The sequence below is a fragment of the Sturnira hondurensis genome, unplaced genomic scaffold, assembly GCF_014824575.4.
Source record: "Sturnira hondurensis isolate 20B ecotype Veracruz unplaced genomic scaffold, ASM1482457v3 Scaffold0002840, whole genome shotgun sequence".
In the NCBI taxonomy this organism is placed as follows: Eukaryota; Metazoa; Chordata; class Mammalia; order Chiroptera; family Phyllostomidae; genus Sturnira; species Sturnira hondurensis.
In genome coordinates this window covers 30,020,904-30,038,489 of record NW_028075471.1, presented here as the reverse complement: position 1 = coordinate 30,038,489, position 17,586 = coordinate 30,020,904, and the positions used below count along the sequence as shown (strand labels likewise).

The 17,586-nt window shown below is 60.0% G+C and overlaps 1 protein-coding gene across 2 annotated transcripts; it reads left to right on the top strand.

The window, feature by feature from the left end:
* Positions 1 to 2,510: 2,510 nt before the first annotated feature.
* AQP1 (aquaporin 1 (Colton blood group)) lies at positions 2,511 to 15,344 on the top strand. Of its 2 annotated transcripts, XM_037041200.1 has the most exons (6): positions 2,511 to 2,975; positions 11,841 to 12,005; positions 12,343 to 12,423; positions 13,232 to 14,617; positions 14,660 to 14,793; positions 14,824 to 15,344. In XM_037041200.1, exons 1-4 carry the CDS (start codon positions 2,586 to 2,588, stop codon positions 13,409 to 13,411), a joined length of 816 nt encoding a protein of 271 aa, XP_036897095.1. In that variant the 5' UTR covers positions 2,511 to 2,585; the 3' UTR covers positions 13,412 to 14,617; positions 14,660 to 14,793; positions 14,824 to 15,344. The 2 variants fall into 2 exon arrangements, with proteins under 2 accessions (XP_036897095.1, XP_036897094.1); XM_037041199.1 differs by having other exon boundaries at positions 14,660 to 15,344.
* Positions 15,345 to 17,586: the final 2,242 nt, after the last annotated feature.

Here is a 17,586-nt window from a genome sequence, read left to right as displayed (position 1 = left end):
AGAGCCTGCATGCCAGGCCAGAATGTGGGCTTCGGGAGGACCGGAGCGGGGCTGTCTGGCCCATCAGTGTCTCCCAGTGCCCGGGACGGTGTAGAGCACGCGATGTGCACTCAGTAAAATGTTTGTTGGGTGAGTTAGTAGGTCTCAGGTGACTCCCACCCTCGTGCATGGTGGCACATTGTGTGACCTCAGCTGCTCAGACCCTGACCTGGCCCTCGGACACTGTCACAGAACCAGGTATGCTCACAGGCCCCCGAGGCTCCTAGTTGAAACCCTGCTGTGCTGCACCTGTGCTGCACCTGTGCTGCAGCTGAGCCCAGTGGCCACTGCAGGCCTGGTGCCAGCTCTTCCCTGCCACCTTCCAGCCCCACCCTGGCTGGGACCCAGCACCTGCCAGTGTCAGAACTCATCCTGGCACCAATCAGAGGGCAGGAATAGGGGTGGCCCTGTTGGGACCTGGAAGCCCGGGGGGGGGGGAGGAAGATGGAGGAGTGTATGTCCCTTACAGGACACTGAAGGGAGACAGTCCTATTCTAGAAGACCCGGTTGAGGGATGACCCAGACCTGCTTTCAGGGAAACAGGGACACTCTCTGAAGCCTGGTGCAGGGCGATCTCAGGCTTGCGGAAGGAGCCTGGGGGCCAGAGGCCAGGGTGACAAGGAGTCTCCCCAGCTATGGACAGCTGAGCCTGCGCCAAGAGTGACGAAGGCGGAGGAGGTTCTGGAAGTGGCCCCAGTGGGGCTGGCTCTCCCTCTCCCCCGGTTAATAAGGCACCGATTACCTCTGGCCTTGCCTGCCGCGTCTCTCTGAGCAGGTAAGACCTGCTGGCCCCACGCAGACTCCCACCTCATGTCCACTCCGTCCTGTACTTAGAGGCACTTAAGTGTATTTGGATAGACTGAGCTCCCCACACCCCACTCAGCAAGCCTCCTCCCTGGTGACCCCTGGTGGCTTGTTGCTGGGGCCAGGTAGCCCTGGTGTGTGCTGTGGCTGGGCAGAGGGTGGTCAGGGACAGGGGCCTGGCTGGGAGGTGTGAGACCCATGCTGATCTCTGCCCTGCGCTTGGTACAGACACAACTCATAGAAGCCCTTCCCCTCACTGGGCCTCAGTTTCCCATGTGTGAAATGGGAAGAAGCTGACGCTCATATGTAGGGTTGTGGTGGGGCAGGCAGGAGGCGGCATAGAGGCCCAGGGAGGGCCCCTCTCCCCTGGGCAGCAGGCAGGTGGACAGGGCCCTGGGTTCCCCAACAGCCTCAGGGACCAAGAATCCAGTTTCTTGTTCAGTTCACTGGCTGCTGCTAGGCCTCTGCTTGGGGAAGCCCAGGACTGCAAGGTCTGCATCTCTTCTCCCCCGCCCCCCCGCCCCCCCCCCCCCGCTGGGGGTGGGGTGGGTGGGAGCTGGTCTGGTTCCTCTCCCCACCTCCCCGCTCCTCACCCATCTTCCCCTTTTCATTCCTGGCTCTGGGCCCCCTTGGGTCTCCCCTCTTTCAGCGGGTCTCGCCCTCTGTGCATGCACTTTGTCTCTCTTTCTTGGCCATGGCCTGTGCCACTGTCTCTGCCCTGGGGACTGGTCTCTTTCACATGCGTTCTTGTGACGACTCGACCTTCCTCCTCCTCAGTTTGTCCTCCTCTCTCTGCCAGTCCATGTCCTCTCCCCGTCCCCTCCCAGTCTGTGTCTGTCCTCCCTTACTCTTCCCCCCTTCCCGGCTGTCCAGCCTCTAGGTCGGCTGTCATGCCCCCTGTCTCCCCAGCGGTTCTGCCAGCCTGACAGCCATTGGGAAGAAAGGCCTCCATTGCCCTCTCTTCCCCTACTGGCTCTTCAACTATTAATTCCAGTTGCTCCAGATGCTTGAGGCAGCCCAGAGTGGGGCTTCCCAGAACCCCACCTTGCTCGGGCCTGCCCTTGGCCACAGAGTGGAGGGTGGCCCACAGACAAGCTCTCTGAGACTTCTAATGCCTCCGTGACCCTATCGGCTGAGGCCTGGCCAGTGTGCAAGTGTGCTCCGGGACATCCCTGAAGTGACATCCAGTGTCCAGGCTGACCACTCTGGGTGGGATGGGGATGCCAGACCAGCAGAATCTTGGTGCCCACCTCCAGGGAAGGCAATGTCCGCCCACCAAGCCCAGCCTGCCCACCCCACCCCACCCCATCTGGAGTGCCTGGCTCTGCCCTTGGGGACCCCCTAAGTGTTGTGCGCAGGGCAGGGACACCTGGATTTCTCTGGACCCCTGAGTGAGGCCAGCTTGGAGGAATTTCCCAAAGCCTATTAGAGCCGTGTCGGCCTTCTGCCTGCCTCCTCAAGCTGGGCAGGGCTGCGGGCGGAGGGAGAGAGGGAGGGAGGGGGCAGAGGCGGGAGGGAAAAAAGTTGGCAGGCCAACAGCGGGGCTGTGTCTGCATCCATTGCTGAGAGGAGGCCCGTGCCGTGCGGGGCGGGCCAGCAGCAAGGAGAGGCCTTCCTCTCTTTGTGCTCCCCCTCCCCTCCTCCCCCGGGGGCCCTATAAATAGGGCCTGCCCGGGCTGTGGCTCAGCTCTCAGAGGGAGTCAAGCACCAGGCAGCAGTTGCAAGCCAAGCCCCCCGCCAGCATGGCCAGCGAATTCAAGAAGAAGCTCTTTTGGAGGGCAGTGGTGGCCGAGTTCCTGGCCATGATCATCTTCATCTTCATCAGCATCGGTTCTGCCCTGGGCTTCAATTACCCGGTGAAGAACAACAAGACGTCAGATGGGACCCAGGACAATGTGAAGGTGTCCCTGGCCTTCGGGCTGAGTATTGCCACGCTGGCCCAGAGCGTGGGCCACATCAGCGGTGCCCACCTCAACCCGGCCGTCACCCTGGGACTGCTGCTCAGCTGCCAGATCAGCATCTTCCGGGCCATCATGTACATCGTCGCCCAGTGCGTCGGGGCCATAGTCGCCACCGCCATCCTCTCGGGCATCACCTCTTCCCTGCCCAACAACTCATTGGGCAGCAATGCGGTGAGTAGGGTGTGCTCTCAGGTGGTGCTGAGATGGCACCTGTCTTGTCCTGTGTCCATGGTACAGGTGGGGGCACTGAGAAAGACCGAGGATGAGAGGTTGCTGGACGTCTTCCTGAGGGGGCTGGGACTCAGCTCCACGCGCAGTCCAGGGGTCCAGGGTCTGTTTTCTGCCCCCCGAGTCTGTTCTGCCCGGCGCTGTGGGAAGCTGAGACCCAGGGAGTAACAGTCTTGCCCACGTCTCCTGAGGGCGTCTATTCTGGGGGCTAAGGCCCCAGCTCCTCCCCTCTCACCTGTAGTTCCTGCCCCCGCCCCAGCTCTGTCTTCGGAGTCAGCTTCCTCCTGCTATGGCCCAACCCTGGGGAAGCTCTGCCCCTATTCCCAGCCCTGGAGCCAGATGCCCCGCAGGCAGGTCTGCAAGTGTGTGGGTAGGATTCCCGAGGGGGCCCGGCTGACATCCAGGGAGCCTGCACATTCACACAGGTCCCCAAACAAACTGCCTTCAAGGAAAAATCTCCTCCTGCTATTTAGGCCCCAGGAATCAGACATGTTCCCGGGCTGTTTGCAGGTGGTTTTCCTGGATTACAATGAGGGCCAGGGGGGGACATCTCGGCCCCCCCCCCAAGTCTTGCTCTACTCACTGTCACTGGGCACTGGGGGGTGGGACACATGTGTTTGTGTGTGTGAACAGACAATACATGTGGACACTAGCGTGGGGCTCAAGTCTGTGCATCCCGTGCACTCCCGGGGCGGCGGGGGTGGGGGGGATCTGTTTTTTAAGTGTGTCTGCAAGCATGTTCACGCTGCAGTGTGAGCCTATGTGGGGCGAGGGGGTCCCCGCCTGTACCCCGCTCTTGGCTTGAGTGGGGCCTGGGCCTGGGGCACTAATGACAAGCAGATGTTGGCAACTGGGTGGCAGCTGCTGAAAAGAATTCCTCGTGGGCCGCTTAGCACAGCTAATTGGCTGTTGGCGGCCGCTGCCTTCGGTCACAGACCTGGGCTTTTCCAGACCTGGAGCCAAATGCACACTCAGACCTGGCCTGGGCGGTGCACACAGCAAGGGGAAGTTTGGCCTGGGAGGCTGAAGAAGGCTTGAAGGATGTCGTGGAGCACCTGAGGGGGTGCTGCCTCCCAGGGAGGGAGTGGGGCCAAGGGGCAGAGAGGGGGCTGGTGGGGCCCTGGGCAGGGCAGGTGGGCCTGCGGACAGCAAGGGAGCTTCCCAGGCAAAGTCCGGATCCTGGCTCCGTAGGGCCAGCGCAGAGGGCAGCTGGGTGGCCCTGCCGCTGGGGGATTAGCACTTCTTGTGTCACAGTGACACCTTTCCCAGCCCTCTGTGGAGTCAACCGCCACTCAGCCCGAGATTAAAGATTAGCCTCGAGGGCTGGAGTTTAGACTTTAGTCTGGGAAGAATTGGCTGTGGTGGCTGTAATGGCCCTGTCCCTCCATGCCTCAGTCTCTCCAGTCGGGGCACAGCCAGGCGACTTCAGGGAGTACTCTTCTGGGTAAGGACAAGTTCACATCTGAGCTCAAGGGGGCATAATGGCCTGGGGAGAGGGTCCCCAGAGGGGAGGAGCTATGACTCCCCAGCTCCCTGGGCCCCTGTTGATCCCCTCTCCAGGGCCAGGCAGGCCGGGCCTCTGCTGGCCGACTCTCCGACACGGGCATCCCATCACAGGCAGAGGCAGGGAGGGTAGTGCCCCTGATCCGGCCATGCCCTGTCTCTTCCCCTCTCTGGCCTTCATTGTCCAGAGTCACCCCAATACCTGGGCTGGGCAGGATGCAGACAGGGAGGAGAAAGGAGTGACTTAGTTGGGGGGCCAGCCCTGTGCTCGGGGGCAGGTCCTGGTTTCCTTGGATCTGAGGACCCTGAGGCCCCAGGAGGGGATCTAGGTGTCTTGGTAGCTCTCGGCCACGCCCACACTTCCAGCAAGCTCACCTCGTGGGCTTGAGTTTATCACCCTCCCCAGGGGGTTTGGCTAAGAGGCCCCAGAGGGGCCGTGCTGAGCCTGGGTCTGCTGAGCCTTGTGGTGGGGGCCCAGGCACTGCCCCACTCATGTGGTGGGAGTTTGGGGTCCAGAAACAGAGAAGGTGTCCCCCACCCACCAAGGGGTCCTGTCAGACACTGGGCCCTCAATGCCTCAGAAGAGACAGAGACCCAGCAGCTGCCCTGGAGGCTCCCCTTGGGCCCTGGGCCCCACCCTGCACCAAGCCTGCGTGGAGCCCATCGTTGGCATGGAGATTACCAAGGAAAATAGGGAAAGAAGTGGCAGGAAGTGGTTGGGGTGAGTCAGGGGGTGTCCCCCTGGGCCATGGCGGGGAGAACTTTCCCCTTACTGAGTCAGGGCCCTGGGCACTCCCTGGAGAGGTCACAGGCCTCCAACTGGCCCCTAGGATTCCTGGCTGGTTCTAAGAGCCAGACCCCAATTTCGGCCAAGGTAAGAAGCTCAAGGGCAGGGCTGGTGCCCCAGCTTGCTCCTGCCAGAGCTCAGCCACCGATACCCTATGTAGCTTCATGCAAGTGAAGGGCCTGTATGGCCCTAGTTCCCGTCTGTGAAATGGGGACACAGCAGGGCGTGGCTGGGCTCCTTGGTGTGGAAGATGCTGGTTTGTGAACTCAGAAGTCCTGACTGGTCCCTTTTCTTGGGATTCTTCCCCTCTTCAGCTCTCTTACCCAGGATCCCTGCACCTTGGGCCAGGAGTGCCACAGGCCTCCTGCGTACCAGCTGAGTCGGCGGTTCCCTGACCCGGGGGAAGCCCAAGGTCTGGGGAAGATAAGCCCCTGCACAGCTGCCTGTGATAAGAGGCAGGAGGCAGGTGCGATAAGAGATGTCAGGGTGGCCAGGGAACTTCTGACCTTCAAGGGAGGGGAGGGCCAGGCAAGCTTCAGGGAGGAGGTGCCACGTGAGGTCAAATGTAGAGACCCCTCTAGGGAAGGACTTTCAGGCACAGGGTAGGGATCATTGGGGGGTTACGGCCCAGACTGGGGTCCTGGTGGGAGGTTGGGGTCCTGGAGGATGGGGAGGGCTCAGGGTCCAGGCCAGGGTCTGACTGAGTCCTAGAGGGGACTGGACGCCTGGCCACCCCAGAGCCTGTGAATTTGGCCCCTTAGGGGGCTCAGGCAGAAAACAAGCCTGCTCTCTTTGGTGGTCTTCTCTCAGTCTTGCTGATTCTGGGCCTGACCACCTGTACCAGCTACATCGGAGGCCTGGCCTCAGCCCTGAACTTGCCCCTTTCCTAGTTTCCTAGGCCTCAGTTTCCCCAGCCACAGAGAGGGAGGCCCTGGTGCTGCCACATCTTCCAGGGTTGGGGACCGCTCCTGCCTCCTCCAGAGTTGGCGGTGGGCTGGGGGAGGGGAAGCCAGAATTCTCCAAGGGCGCTGTCCAGGGGGACCTGCCCCGGGAGGGGCTGGGGCTGGTGGTGGTGCCACCGCTGGGATGTGTAATTACTGGTTCCGGCCAGAACCAGATGAGGGGGAGCGTGGCAGGACCTTTGCGGTGGCGACGCCCTCACTGCGGAAACTCTGGGGGCTGTTTACCCTGTTAGAGCAGCTTGCTGGCCCCTGGTTGCCATCTCCACCCCGGCCCTCCCCAGGGCTCGCCTTAGGAAAGCCCCACTCGAAGGGGTGCCACTCTGAGAGGGGTGCTGGGTCTGAGGGGGCTTGCCCAGGCCACAGCTCACCCCTCCAGAGCCAATAGGTCCTGCAGGCCTCCCCAACCTGAGCTCAACCCGAACAGTGCTCCCTGCTTTCTCGAGGGCCCCACCCAGCAGGCGTTACTTCAGGACCCGCCCAATGGAGCTCTCCCCAGGCAGCTCAGAGAATCCCCTGCTTGCTTCTTGGGGACTGGCTTAGGAATCAGCCCTTGGGGGTACGGGGAACCCTCTGTTCTTGCAGGCAGAGCATCCCTGGGGGCAGGGGAGTCTTGGTGCTTGGCCTTGGGAAGAACCCCAGGTGTCTGGAGTTGAGCCCCAACGCCTGCAGCTGTGGGCAGGAGAATGCTGTCCTGGCCAGGGTCCCCTCAGCCAGCTCCTGTCCCCAGGGACCTGAGGGACTCCTTGCCCACAGTGCTGCCCAGTAGGACGAGCATACCCCAAGGCTGAAAACCCCAACTCCAAAGATAAAGAAGGGGCTGGAAAATGAGCAGTTGCTTTGAGTGCCTTTGAAATCCACCACCAGGACAATGATCTGCTCAGTGTAAGGGAGGATTTTTTAAATTGGGGAAAGGCTGCCTCTGAGCCAGTGAGCTCCCAGTCATGAGGGGTATGCAAGGAGAATCTGTGTGGTGGCTGGCTGCTCTGGGGCACATGGCCCTGCATGGTGTAGCAGGGTGGTGGGCGGGAGGTCCTGCGGCAGGCTGGGTGCCGCGTGAAACCCAGTGGTTCAGATGGCCTGGGGGTGGGCAGGGAACCCGCACCCGGGTTTCTGGAGGCTGTCCCGGAGGATGGCCGTGGGTCTGGGAGGCAGGGTCTGTACCCGGAAGGGAGGAATCCTGGAAACTCTCTGGGCTGGGGTCAGAGCAAAGGCCCCCATTTTTCCAAGTGGACATGCTTAAGTTGCACCAACACACACTCACACACACGCGTGGGAGCACACACACACATGTGAGCATGGGGCTGTTCTCAAGTCTGGATGCTTCCACCCAGGCCCTGGGAGCCCAGGAGGGCAGGGCGGGAGCTCCTCACCGAAGCCTCTTCCTCTCCCTGGCAGTGGGGCAGGGGCTGCCTGGGAGTAAGGAAAGGAGGGAGGGAGGCAGGAGGAAGCCATTGCTTTGTGTATTGTTTCTTGTCAGGAAGATGAAATGGCTTCTGGGAGCAAATAAACGGCCTTTTGAGACCTGTTCTCTCTCACTCAGGGGGCCTCTTTCCCGTCTCTTTACCTGCTCCCCAGCCAGCAGGGGCACCTTCGAACAGGTGTACCACACCTAGGGACACCCAGGGTGACACACTCAGAAGTGCCAGCAGACACCCAGCATGGCCATCCAGGACCACGTGCTGCATGGAGACTGCCCCCAGCCTGCAGAGCCCCTGAGACCAGGACCCTGGTGGTTGGGGTTCTCAGAGTCAGCAGGGACAAAGCGGTTTGTCTGAGTGTCCCGAGTGGGCTGAGAGTGGATCTTCTCAAATGATGGGGTGCGGGGTCTTACACATTTTCCTTAAACCAAGCTTCTTAATTATGTGATTCAAACCCTTCCCAGTTGTGAGTTTTGTCTTTTGAATGCTTTATTCCATCGGTTTCCAAGAGAGGGTTGTTAAATTCTCTCTCTGGTTGCGGCTTATCCATGTTCTTGAACTTCTGTTGATTTTTGTATCATTGATTTTTAGGTTATATTTTTTGGTGCATAAAGGTTGAGAATTTTTCTAGCTTTTAGATAGGCCCGTCTTTTACTTATTGGGTAGTAAACCTCTTGATGTCTGAGGAAAAGGAAGAGGAGATCGAGTCACCCCTGGGTATGCACGGTCACCCGCTGATACCGCAGACGCAGATGTGCGCAGACGCAGAGGGGCGCAGAGCTGTGGGTACACGTGAATGCCCATGGGGGGTGACACAGGGGCCCTCTGAGCCACCCCCTTGTGAGTGCTGAGTCTTGGAGGCAGTGTGGGGGTGGGTAGGGCAGGCCTCACTGTCTCCCATCCCCTGTTCTTCAAGAGATGATGCTCCAAACCTCAGGCAGTCCTGGCTCTGGAGGCCCCCAAGGGTGGGGCCCAGAATCCCAGGCCAAGTTGGGGGCCCGGGACTTGGAAGTAACCATGATCAGCCTGCCCATGGGAAGCACAAGAGGGTTTAAATTTTTTTTTGCCAGGAGAGGCCAGCCCTGTGCCACTCTGGGGCCAGGATGCCCTGGCAGCTGAAAGCCCTATCTTCTGCCAGCTCCCTAGTCCCGCCTGGGAACAGCCAGGTCCCTTGGCTGGGCCTGTGGGTAGCCAGAGTCTTGTCCTTGGCCCTGGGCTTTGCTCTCTTGTGCCTGAGCCTCAGTCTCTTCCTCTAGCTCCTCACAGAGCCCTTGCACCTGCTGCCCTGCAAGGACCACAGAGAAAGTGGCTGCCCTGTGGTCCCCCAGCTAGAAGGCAGATACACCCTCCCTGGGTCCGGAGAGCTTTCCTGGGTCCAGGCTGCCTCCAGAGAAAGCGGAAGTTCGAGATAATTAGCATCCTCCGCCACTCGTGTCACCACAGAGCGAGTGTCCCCTGCAAGGTCTGGGTGGGGAGACAGAAAGTGCTCCACCCAGGCTCTCGGGCCAGGTGGGTGGAGCACCCCGTAGGAGGCCAGAGGGCTGCTTCTCTACGTGACCGTCGACAGTTTAGGGGGCGAGGGAGTGGGGTGTAACAGCAGAGGCTAATTCCAGCCAGGGACCTGGGAAGGCTCCTAGGAGCTAGTGGGGTCCGAATGTGCCTGGAGGGCGGGTGTCCATGGGCTTGGTATGCGAGCATCTTTCAGCTGCTTCAGATTAAACGTGTGGGTCGTTCCATTGTTTATAATTGCAGTAGCAGAACTCATGGTTAATTTTTCTTGGCGGCCTCAGCCGGTGGGATATCAGACCTGGGCTGGGTGAAACTACCTGGAAAGGAGCAAATGTATATATTTTTTCAAAAACAAGTGATCACAACTGGGACAGGCCCTCCTATTAATTGTTTCAAGCTTAATGGATTCTAAGTCATAACATATTTTTTGAATTTTTACCTGCTCTTTCCTGGACATCAAGTTTCAACAGACCTTTTTAACTACCCCTTCCAATTCTGAATTATCATGTTTTCCCAGACGTAAGTAATGGGAGTGCATTGGCAGTCACAGGAGACGTAATCAGTAGACAGTGAAGCAGTCAGGGGAGGTTTCCTGATGGTGGTGAAAGTCATGGGCTTTGGAAGAAGAAGGTTACCAACCCATGTGGTTCTGGGTAGTCAGGAAGGAACATCCTAGAAATCTGGGGCAGATGGCCCATTCCTGTGGAACCAGAGCACTGGGCATGGCACCAGCCCCAGCCCTCTGCCCTTGCTCACTTCGCATGAGAAGTGGTGCATTTGGGGAGCAGGAGCTGGGATGCTGAGACCTGTAAGGATGGGGGGGGAGGAGATGAGCTCATCTAGGCCACACTTGTGAGACGGTTGCATGGGGTCGGGGAGCATGAGGCCAGGAGCCACTTAGAGCAATGGGTCCATTAATCAGTGTGGAAGGGCTGGTTTCAGGACCCCTGCCAGCTAGCAATTAGGCTGGCCCTGGGGAGCAGAGGAAAGGCGGGGAGGAGCCCGAGCTTCCCAAGTGCTCAGACACGGAGGCTGGGGCAGGTGTGAGTGTGATGGGCATCAGTACAAGCAGCTGGCTGGCCTCACCAGCCCTGTATCCACGGAGCCTGGTTCAGCACCCGGCACCCAGCAGGCCTCGCCCATACCTCCACTCCTCTGCGCAGCAGGGTACCCCTCCGCCTGTCCCCCAATCCTGAGGGTAAGAGGAAAAAGGACCAGAACAAAGCTACAGCTTTTCTGATCCCTCCTGTCCCTGCACCACTTTCCAAATGCCCAGAGACAGCCTGTTGCCTTTGATCTGTTTTATACTGGAAGAAACTGAGGAGCAGAGAAGGCAAGGCTATGGTCATTGTGCCAGCGAGTCAGAGAGTCGGGATCTGAGCACCTTAGGGGGTGGGGAGAAAGTGGGCATTGCCCAGAGGGCTGGCTGAGCTGAGGATGCAGGCGTCTGAGTCACCTTCCCTGTGACCCAGGGCTGCAGACAAAGGCGGGAAGAGAATTGTTCGCGTAAGCCTCCGTCGGCATGGGGCTGAGAAAACTTCTGGGGTGGTGGAGGAGTGCCCCCCACCTAGGGTTTTGCAAAGTGCCCAACTGCCTTGGAGACACCCTCTTACCCTGAGGATGAGACTTCAAGTTTCCACCTATTTGGACACACCTGCCTGGGAGCAGGCAGCAGAAAAGGGGCCCCTCCCAGGCCTCCCTGCGAGTGGGCCTGTGCTGGCGTGGCCACCTCCTCTGTGTGGGCTCCCCTGGCCCCGGAGACCCCCCACGTGGGGTGGAGCAGGGGCTTGCTGGGAGGGGTCTCCCTGGCGCAGCTGCCGGGGGAGGGCCCTGGTGACTTCACAGCAGCTCCCATCCCCTTCCTTTTCCATGAGTCATGTTACTAAAAGTGGCCCAGGAGCAAGTGACGGCCAGACAGTGGTGGTGGGGCCCATGTGGCCAGAGGGAGAGGGCTGGGCCAGGAGGGGAGGGAGGGCAGAGACAGGGAGGGCCCTGGCCCAGAAGATGTGGGAGAGACACTGGACCAGGGGAGAGGCAGGCAGAGGTGGGGAAGGGGACCCCGGGTGGGGCAGCAAGCAGACAGGCAGGGGGCAGGGAGGGACAGAGGGAGCTAGGCCAGTGGACTGAGGAGGACCCTCCCCAGCTTTGGAGTTTTAGATGCAGCCAGGGATGGGGTAGAATGTTCTAGACTTAGGGGATAGAAAGCAGTCTCCAGCCAGGCCGTCCCACCCATTTGCTTCTCCTCTCCCGTGACTGTCCCTGAGTGTCCCTGCCCATCTCCTCCCATGCCTAGGCCTTGCCCCTCATCTCTGGCCTTGGTCCCCACTGGCCCTGGACTGGATGTAGCTGACACAGACACCCCCCGACCTCAACCCTGCCCCAGGCTTCTCCGGCCGCTGGGCAAAGCATCCAAGGTCTGGGCTGGTGCCAGGGGCTCAGCTGGTGCTGCCTCAACAGGTGTGACAGGGAACAAGTCCTGATGTCCACTCCTGGCTGTCCCTCCAGGCCCAGCCAGGGGCTGGTGCAATGGGCTCTGAGGGCACTGAGGGTCTGTCCCTTGGTGCCGGGGGCCCTGACCCAGTGCCTACCTGCCCTGCTCACCTAGCCCTGCTGTCCCTGTCCCTTGCAGCTGGCCCCTGGTGTGAACTCAGGCCAGGGCCTGGGCATCGAGATCTTCGCCACCCTGCAGCTGGTGCTGTGCGTGTTGGCCACCACTGACCGGAGGCGTCGTGACCTTGGGGGCTCGGCGCCCCTTGCCATAGGCCTCTCTGTGGCCCTGGGACACCTGCTGGCGGTGAGTGCAGGGCCTTCCCGAGTGGGGGCAATGAAGAGGGTGGGGCCAGGCAGTGGCTTCAGGGTGCCTTGTTGTGGGCAGTGGAAGGGTCCCCCAACTGGGCTCATTCCATGGGGGACAATGAGCTCTTTGGGCCAGGGGCTGTGAGGGCGGGGGAGGGGGGGGTCAGGTCCTGCCCACAACAGGGAAGCACAGTGACCTTCTGGCCATCTTTCTGGGTCCATGTGCTCCTCTCTTCTTGGTTCTGATCGCCATCTCGCTGTCTACTCTGTGTCTCACTCTCTCTTCCTCTCCCTCCATCTCTGCTCCTCTGTCTTCCTGGTGCCCCCACTCGCAGATTGACTACACTGGCTGCAGTATTAACCCTGCGCGGTCCTTCGGCTCTGCAGTGATCAGTCACAACTTCACCGACCACTGGGTAAGGACTGACGGGCTGCCTGTGGCTGTGGAGGTGGGCAGGAGGCTGTGGTGCCTGTGGAAGGCTGACCCCACTCTATGAATCTCCTCCTGTCCCAGAAGCTCTGGGAGGCAGCCAGGGCTGAGGGACGCAGGACAGTGAGCCTGGTGAGGAAGGGGCTGGAGGAGCCTGGCTGGGACCAGCATGGGCTGGGCACCCCCCTCCCAGCTCAGACCCACCCCAAGTCACCCAGCGGCTCGGTGGAGAGTGAGGCCTGAATCTGGGCTCCACTGCTTTCCAGCTGAGCTGGTCCATGGGCAGTCTGCAGGCCCTTTTCGTGCCTGTGTCCTGAGCGAAGGGGTTGGGACATGTGGCACCTACCTGCCCTCCAGGCTGCTGTGGGGACACATGGCCTCACTGCCTGTAAGCCGAGTGTAGCATAGAGGGACCACTCCATAGATTTAGCTGTTCTCACTTCTGGTGTTTGTTCCAGGCCAGCCTTTCACCAAACTAGACCCTCTGTGGCCTTCCAAGGCTAGGGTAGGGCAGGGGCCCCCTCAAGAAGGGGCAGGTCTGACCTCACCCAGCATGCTGAGCTGGGCCACACAGAGGGAAGGAGCTGCCCACTACCAGAGTCTTGGCTTGGGCCAGGTTGGGGGCGCCTGGGGTGCAGCTCTGCTTGTCTCTGCCCCAGACACTGGTGGGAGAGAACCCATTCAGTAGGGTGCTGGGGCAGGGACTTGGGGAGAGCCTCCCAGGAGAGGGGACTTACGGTGGAGCCTTGAAGGCTGGGCCAGACGCGCTCTGAGCATGCCTGCTCTGTTCCCAGGTTTTCTGGGTGGGGCCGTTCATCGGGGCCGCCCTGGCTGTGCTCATCTACGACTTCATCCTGGCCCCTCGCAGCAGCGACCTCATGGACCGCATGAAGGTGTGCACCAGCGGCCACGTGGAGGAGTATGACCTGGATGGCGACGACATCAACTCCAGGGTGGAGATGAAGCCCAAATAAAGGGGGCCAGACCCGGGCATCCCTGTGGGGGACAGGGGCAGGGGCGGGTGGAGGGAGGGGAGGGGTGAAATCTGTATTGTAGGCACTCTGACAAGCTGACCACTGTCACTTCGAGAAGGTGCGGAGGACGCCTGTGGCCAAGCCTGATTTGGGGCTGTTGCTATCACTTTCTTTCTCTTTCTCTGTTTCCTGGCCTCGGGGCTTCCTGGAGACCAAGACTTACCACTCACCCACTCCCTTGAAGTCACAGAGGAGGTGAAAGAGAGGGACCCACTCTGCCAAGTTGTCCCCTCAGAGAGTGACAGGAGGTGTGCCAGAAAGTCCCCCTCCTCCCAAAGCAGAGCATCAACTCACCTGCCGCAGGTGCCTGGGGCTCCACTGTCAGTGTTTTGTGCCTTCGGGCGTGGCCCTTTCTTGTAACGTGCACTTTGCCCCCTAGGGTGCTTTGAGGGAAAGAGACCCCCGGAGGGGCTGGGTTAGGAGCAAGTGATGATGAGCTTTATCTGTACAGCTTGGCTTGCTTCCAGGGCCCTCCTTCAGCTGGGCTGCAGAACCTTGGGATGGTCCCTATCTTGGGGCCTCAGTGACCTGTCTGTGAAGTGGCAGGGACAAGGAGAGCTCTCAGTGGGCCTGAGGTCCCTCTCTAGGATTCTGCAAGTGTGGACACCCCGTGGGTTCTGGGAGATGGAGTCTGGACCAGCGCTGTGTCCTCCACTAGTGCTGCGTTCTTCCTCCAAGTGCACAGTCGTAGATGTGCGTCTAGTGAGTGTGTGTACACACACATGAGTGTTTCAAAGCAGCAAGCGACAGACAGTCTGGCCATTGGAAGCTCCCTCCGCAGGGGCCTCTCCAGACAGGGCCTGCTGCGGCCGAGCAAAGGGCTATTCAGAGGTCAGAGGAGGAACATTCATGTTTCCGCACTGAGTTTCAGTTGGCCCTTCCCACCTATCCCTGCACCATCCAGACTGTTATTCGGTTTTCCACTTCCTCCCGCCAGAGTAGACACAGGTCCCTGTCACATGGGTGTGTTATTAAGGGATAGTTTGTGACCCGAGACCCGAAGTCTGGGGACAGTTGACCATGAGGCAGCTCAGCCCACAGAGGCCAATGCCATTGCTGGATCCTCGGGCGGGGGGAAGGGGGGGTCCCAAGTCTCTGGCTGACTCTGAGCAGGGAGGAGGGTCAGATGCCCCACTTACTGCTGAGGTCCTGGCTGGAGGCGCTGAGGTCCTGGCTGGAGGCGCTGAGGTCCTGGCTGGAGGCGCTGAGGGCAATGGGGTGAACTGTACAGATCATGTGACCCAGGCCACTGACTTCTGTCCTCACTCCCTTGGAGGGAGAATCGGCCTTGACCTGGTAAAGGGGCTGTGGCTGCAGCCCAAGTACAGCTCGGAGCACAGAGTCTGTCTCAGGGGCAGCTGTCTGTACAGTCCATTCAATTCCACTAGGGCCAGAGCGGGTCCCCCCACATGCCCGCAGCCACGGTGGTGGTAGAAACAGAGACACAACACCTAGCTATCCAGAAGCAGGAAGCCCTTGACAGTCACCGACCCATCATGCCGTGTGCACACTCTCCCTGCTTCTCAAGCAGGGACTTCCAGTCCACTTAACAGATGAAGAAACTGAGGCCCAAGGTCCCACAGCTAGATCGCGATTTGGCCAGGCCTGGCAGCCAAGGCATGTCTCTGGCTACTACCTGGACCTCAAGAGTGACCCCTCTCATCCCCAGCTTCTCGGTTTCTGCCTGGAGCCTGGCCAGGGCCCTGGAGGGCAGAGGGTCATGCTGGAGGGGGAGGGGCAGACCCGCACTCCCTGCCCGGTCATTGCTGTGTGCACCAGGACCCTGCTTCTGTCTGCGCTTCATATACGTCTCTTTGGAATTGGGAGTTTCATTCTATGTTAAGAAAATAAAGGAAAATGGCTTCTAAGGTCATCCAGGCTTCCTGTAGTTTTCTTTCATCACCGCATTTCTACTAAGAACCTCTGGTCCGGGAGGGCATCAGGGCCCTCTCCTCAGGACACAGTCTGAGGGGAGCCACTGCCTGCCTCCTGCCCCAGGATGCCTGGTCTCCGGGGACAAACACAGCCCCAGCCCAGCACTCCGTCGGAGGGACACAGGGCCCAGCCTCTCACAGGGCTCCTTTGTGATCGCAGCATGTGAAGGGATGGGGACTGCAGGATTGCAGTGTGACAGGCCTGTAAGCCCTCAGCCCTCCTCTCGGTGGGACCCAGGGAGCCCCAGGGATGGCCAGGCGTCCCTCCTTCTGGTCCTTAACCCTGTCCTGGGGCCCCAGGCTCAGTCCCATGGGGGAGGCAGACCCACCGCAGAGCCGAGCGAGGGCAGACCCACCTGGCGCAGAGGATGCTGAGCTGGCTGGCAGGGGACGACCAGCGGAAGTCAAGAGAGGAAGTGCACCCTGAGCTCTGGGGGCTCACCTGCCTGGCCAGTCAGTGAGAACGTGCATTTCCCCGGGGGGTTCTGTGGCTTCCATCAGGAAAGAGAGGTAGAGTGAGCTGGCCTCTGCCTAGATGGTGATGGGGAGCCAGGAAGGGACCCCTCTGTCTACTCCTGCCTTTACAGCCTGTCCCTGTGTGGCCCCAAGCCCAGTGCAGGATGAAACAGACCCTGTCCTCACCCCCACCCCACGCCTTTGGAACTGACACAGTCCTCCCCACTCGTGGCTCCCCTCCACACTTTGTGGGGGGGCGTGGTAGGTATGCAGGTCCTCTGAGAATGTCCCAGGTCTCAGAGCAATGTATAGGGCAAGCTGACACTTGGACCCAGAACCCTGATGCCGCCCGCTCGCCCCCGCCATGCATACACTCTAGGGGCTAGTTTCTCCAAGCAGGGACAACTGTACTAGGAGCAATGCACGCTCCATAATAGGGGCAGGCCCCTTCCCAGGGGCAGGCTTGCACTTCCCAGGCAGCCTGGAGTCCAGGAGGCTCTGAGAACCATTACCCTTTTGGAGATCACCCTAGGCCACACAGGCTGGCATCACCATAGATAAGGACTGAGCAGGAATGGGGTGTCTGGGAAGGTCCTCACGCCCCAGCAATCCTCCTAAGAAGCACATGTCTTCTGGTAGAGGGTGTGGCTGATGGTGACATAGGGTCGCTGTGCCGGACCAGGAGCTAGGCTGCCCCAGTGAAGGCTGAGTCAGCGCTTGGCAGCAGGATTTCTTTCTGCAGTGTGCGCTGGGCCCTGGGAGTGGCACCTGGGCTGTCTCAGCCACTCAAACTGTCTGTGCATATCCCAGGTGGAGGACAGGCTAGTGTGCATGGGGTGTGAGCATCCGGCGGTGAGAACAGGGTGTTGGCTAGCCTGTGGCCCCCTGGGCCCGATGGTGGGGTGTGCTGAGGCCTCCTTGCACAGCCCTGCTTTGCTTTTCTTATCATGTCCCATCCTCCTGGGCATGCAGCCCTCTCAGACCCTTCCTCAGGCCCAGACCCCCTCTCCTCTCCCCCAGCTCTTCCTGGACCACCCCTGGCCATTCTGGGGCAGAATCTTTCTGAGTGTTCAATGATAACTTCTAGAATCCTATCAAGAGATAGGGTCTGAGAAGGAGAATGGGGAGCTGGTATTTTGTGAGAATGTACTACTTGTGAGGCTTTTCCCTCTGACTTCACACATGGTCTAATCTTCACGGCATCCTTGGGAGATGAAGAGAGATACCTCCATGTGCAGAGGATGCTGAGGCCCAGAAAACGAAACGGTTTGTCCGAGGCACCACAGCAGGTGCGCAGCAGAACTGGGGTTTGAACTGGCTCTGCCTGGCTTCAAAGATGGGCCTCTTTCCTCTCTTTGGCTGGCCAGTTTGTCATGACCTCCACTAAGTTCAGCTCTAGGCCAGCCAGCTGGGCAACCAGGCTTCCTCAGTCTTCGAGGTGTTAAGAGGGAGGAGGAAGGGCAGGAGGAAGGGAAGGAGGGGGCTCTGGCACCAGGCAAAGGCTCGGCGCATCCCGAGGCCAGTGGGACAGAGTGTCTCCTTGAGACACACTGGCGCCACGTGGCCCCAGGCTGCTCCTCTGGCATCGGCACCACCACAGTCTCCCCAGGGCCCTCTCAGCCTAATTGGTCCTCTATCTGGAAGGAAAACACCTGCTAAACCTGCTCACACAGTGGATGTCCTCTCCCTTCAGAGAACTGGAGAAGGAGAAGGGCAATGCTGCAC

Coding starts and splice junctions, on each gene's coding strand:
- AQP1 (XM_037041200.1), top strand. CDS start 2,586: ATGGCCAGCGAATTCAAGAAGAAGCTCTTTTGGAGGGCAGTGGTGGCC. Junction 2,976..11,840: donor ACTCATTGGGCAGCAATGCG/GTGAGTAGGGTG, acceptor TGTCCCTTGCAG/CTGGCCCCTGGTGTGAACTC. Junction 12,006..12,342: donor CCCTGGGACACCTGCTGGCG/GTGAGTGCAGGG, acceptor CCCCACTCGCAG/ATTGACTACACTGGCTGCAG.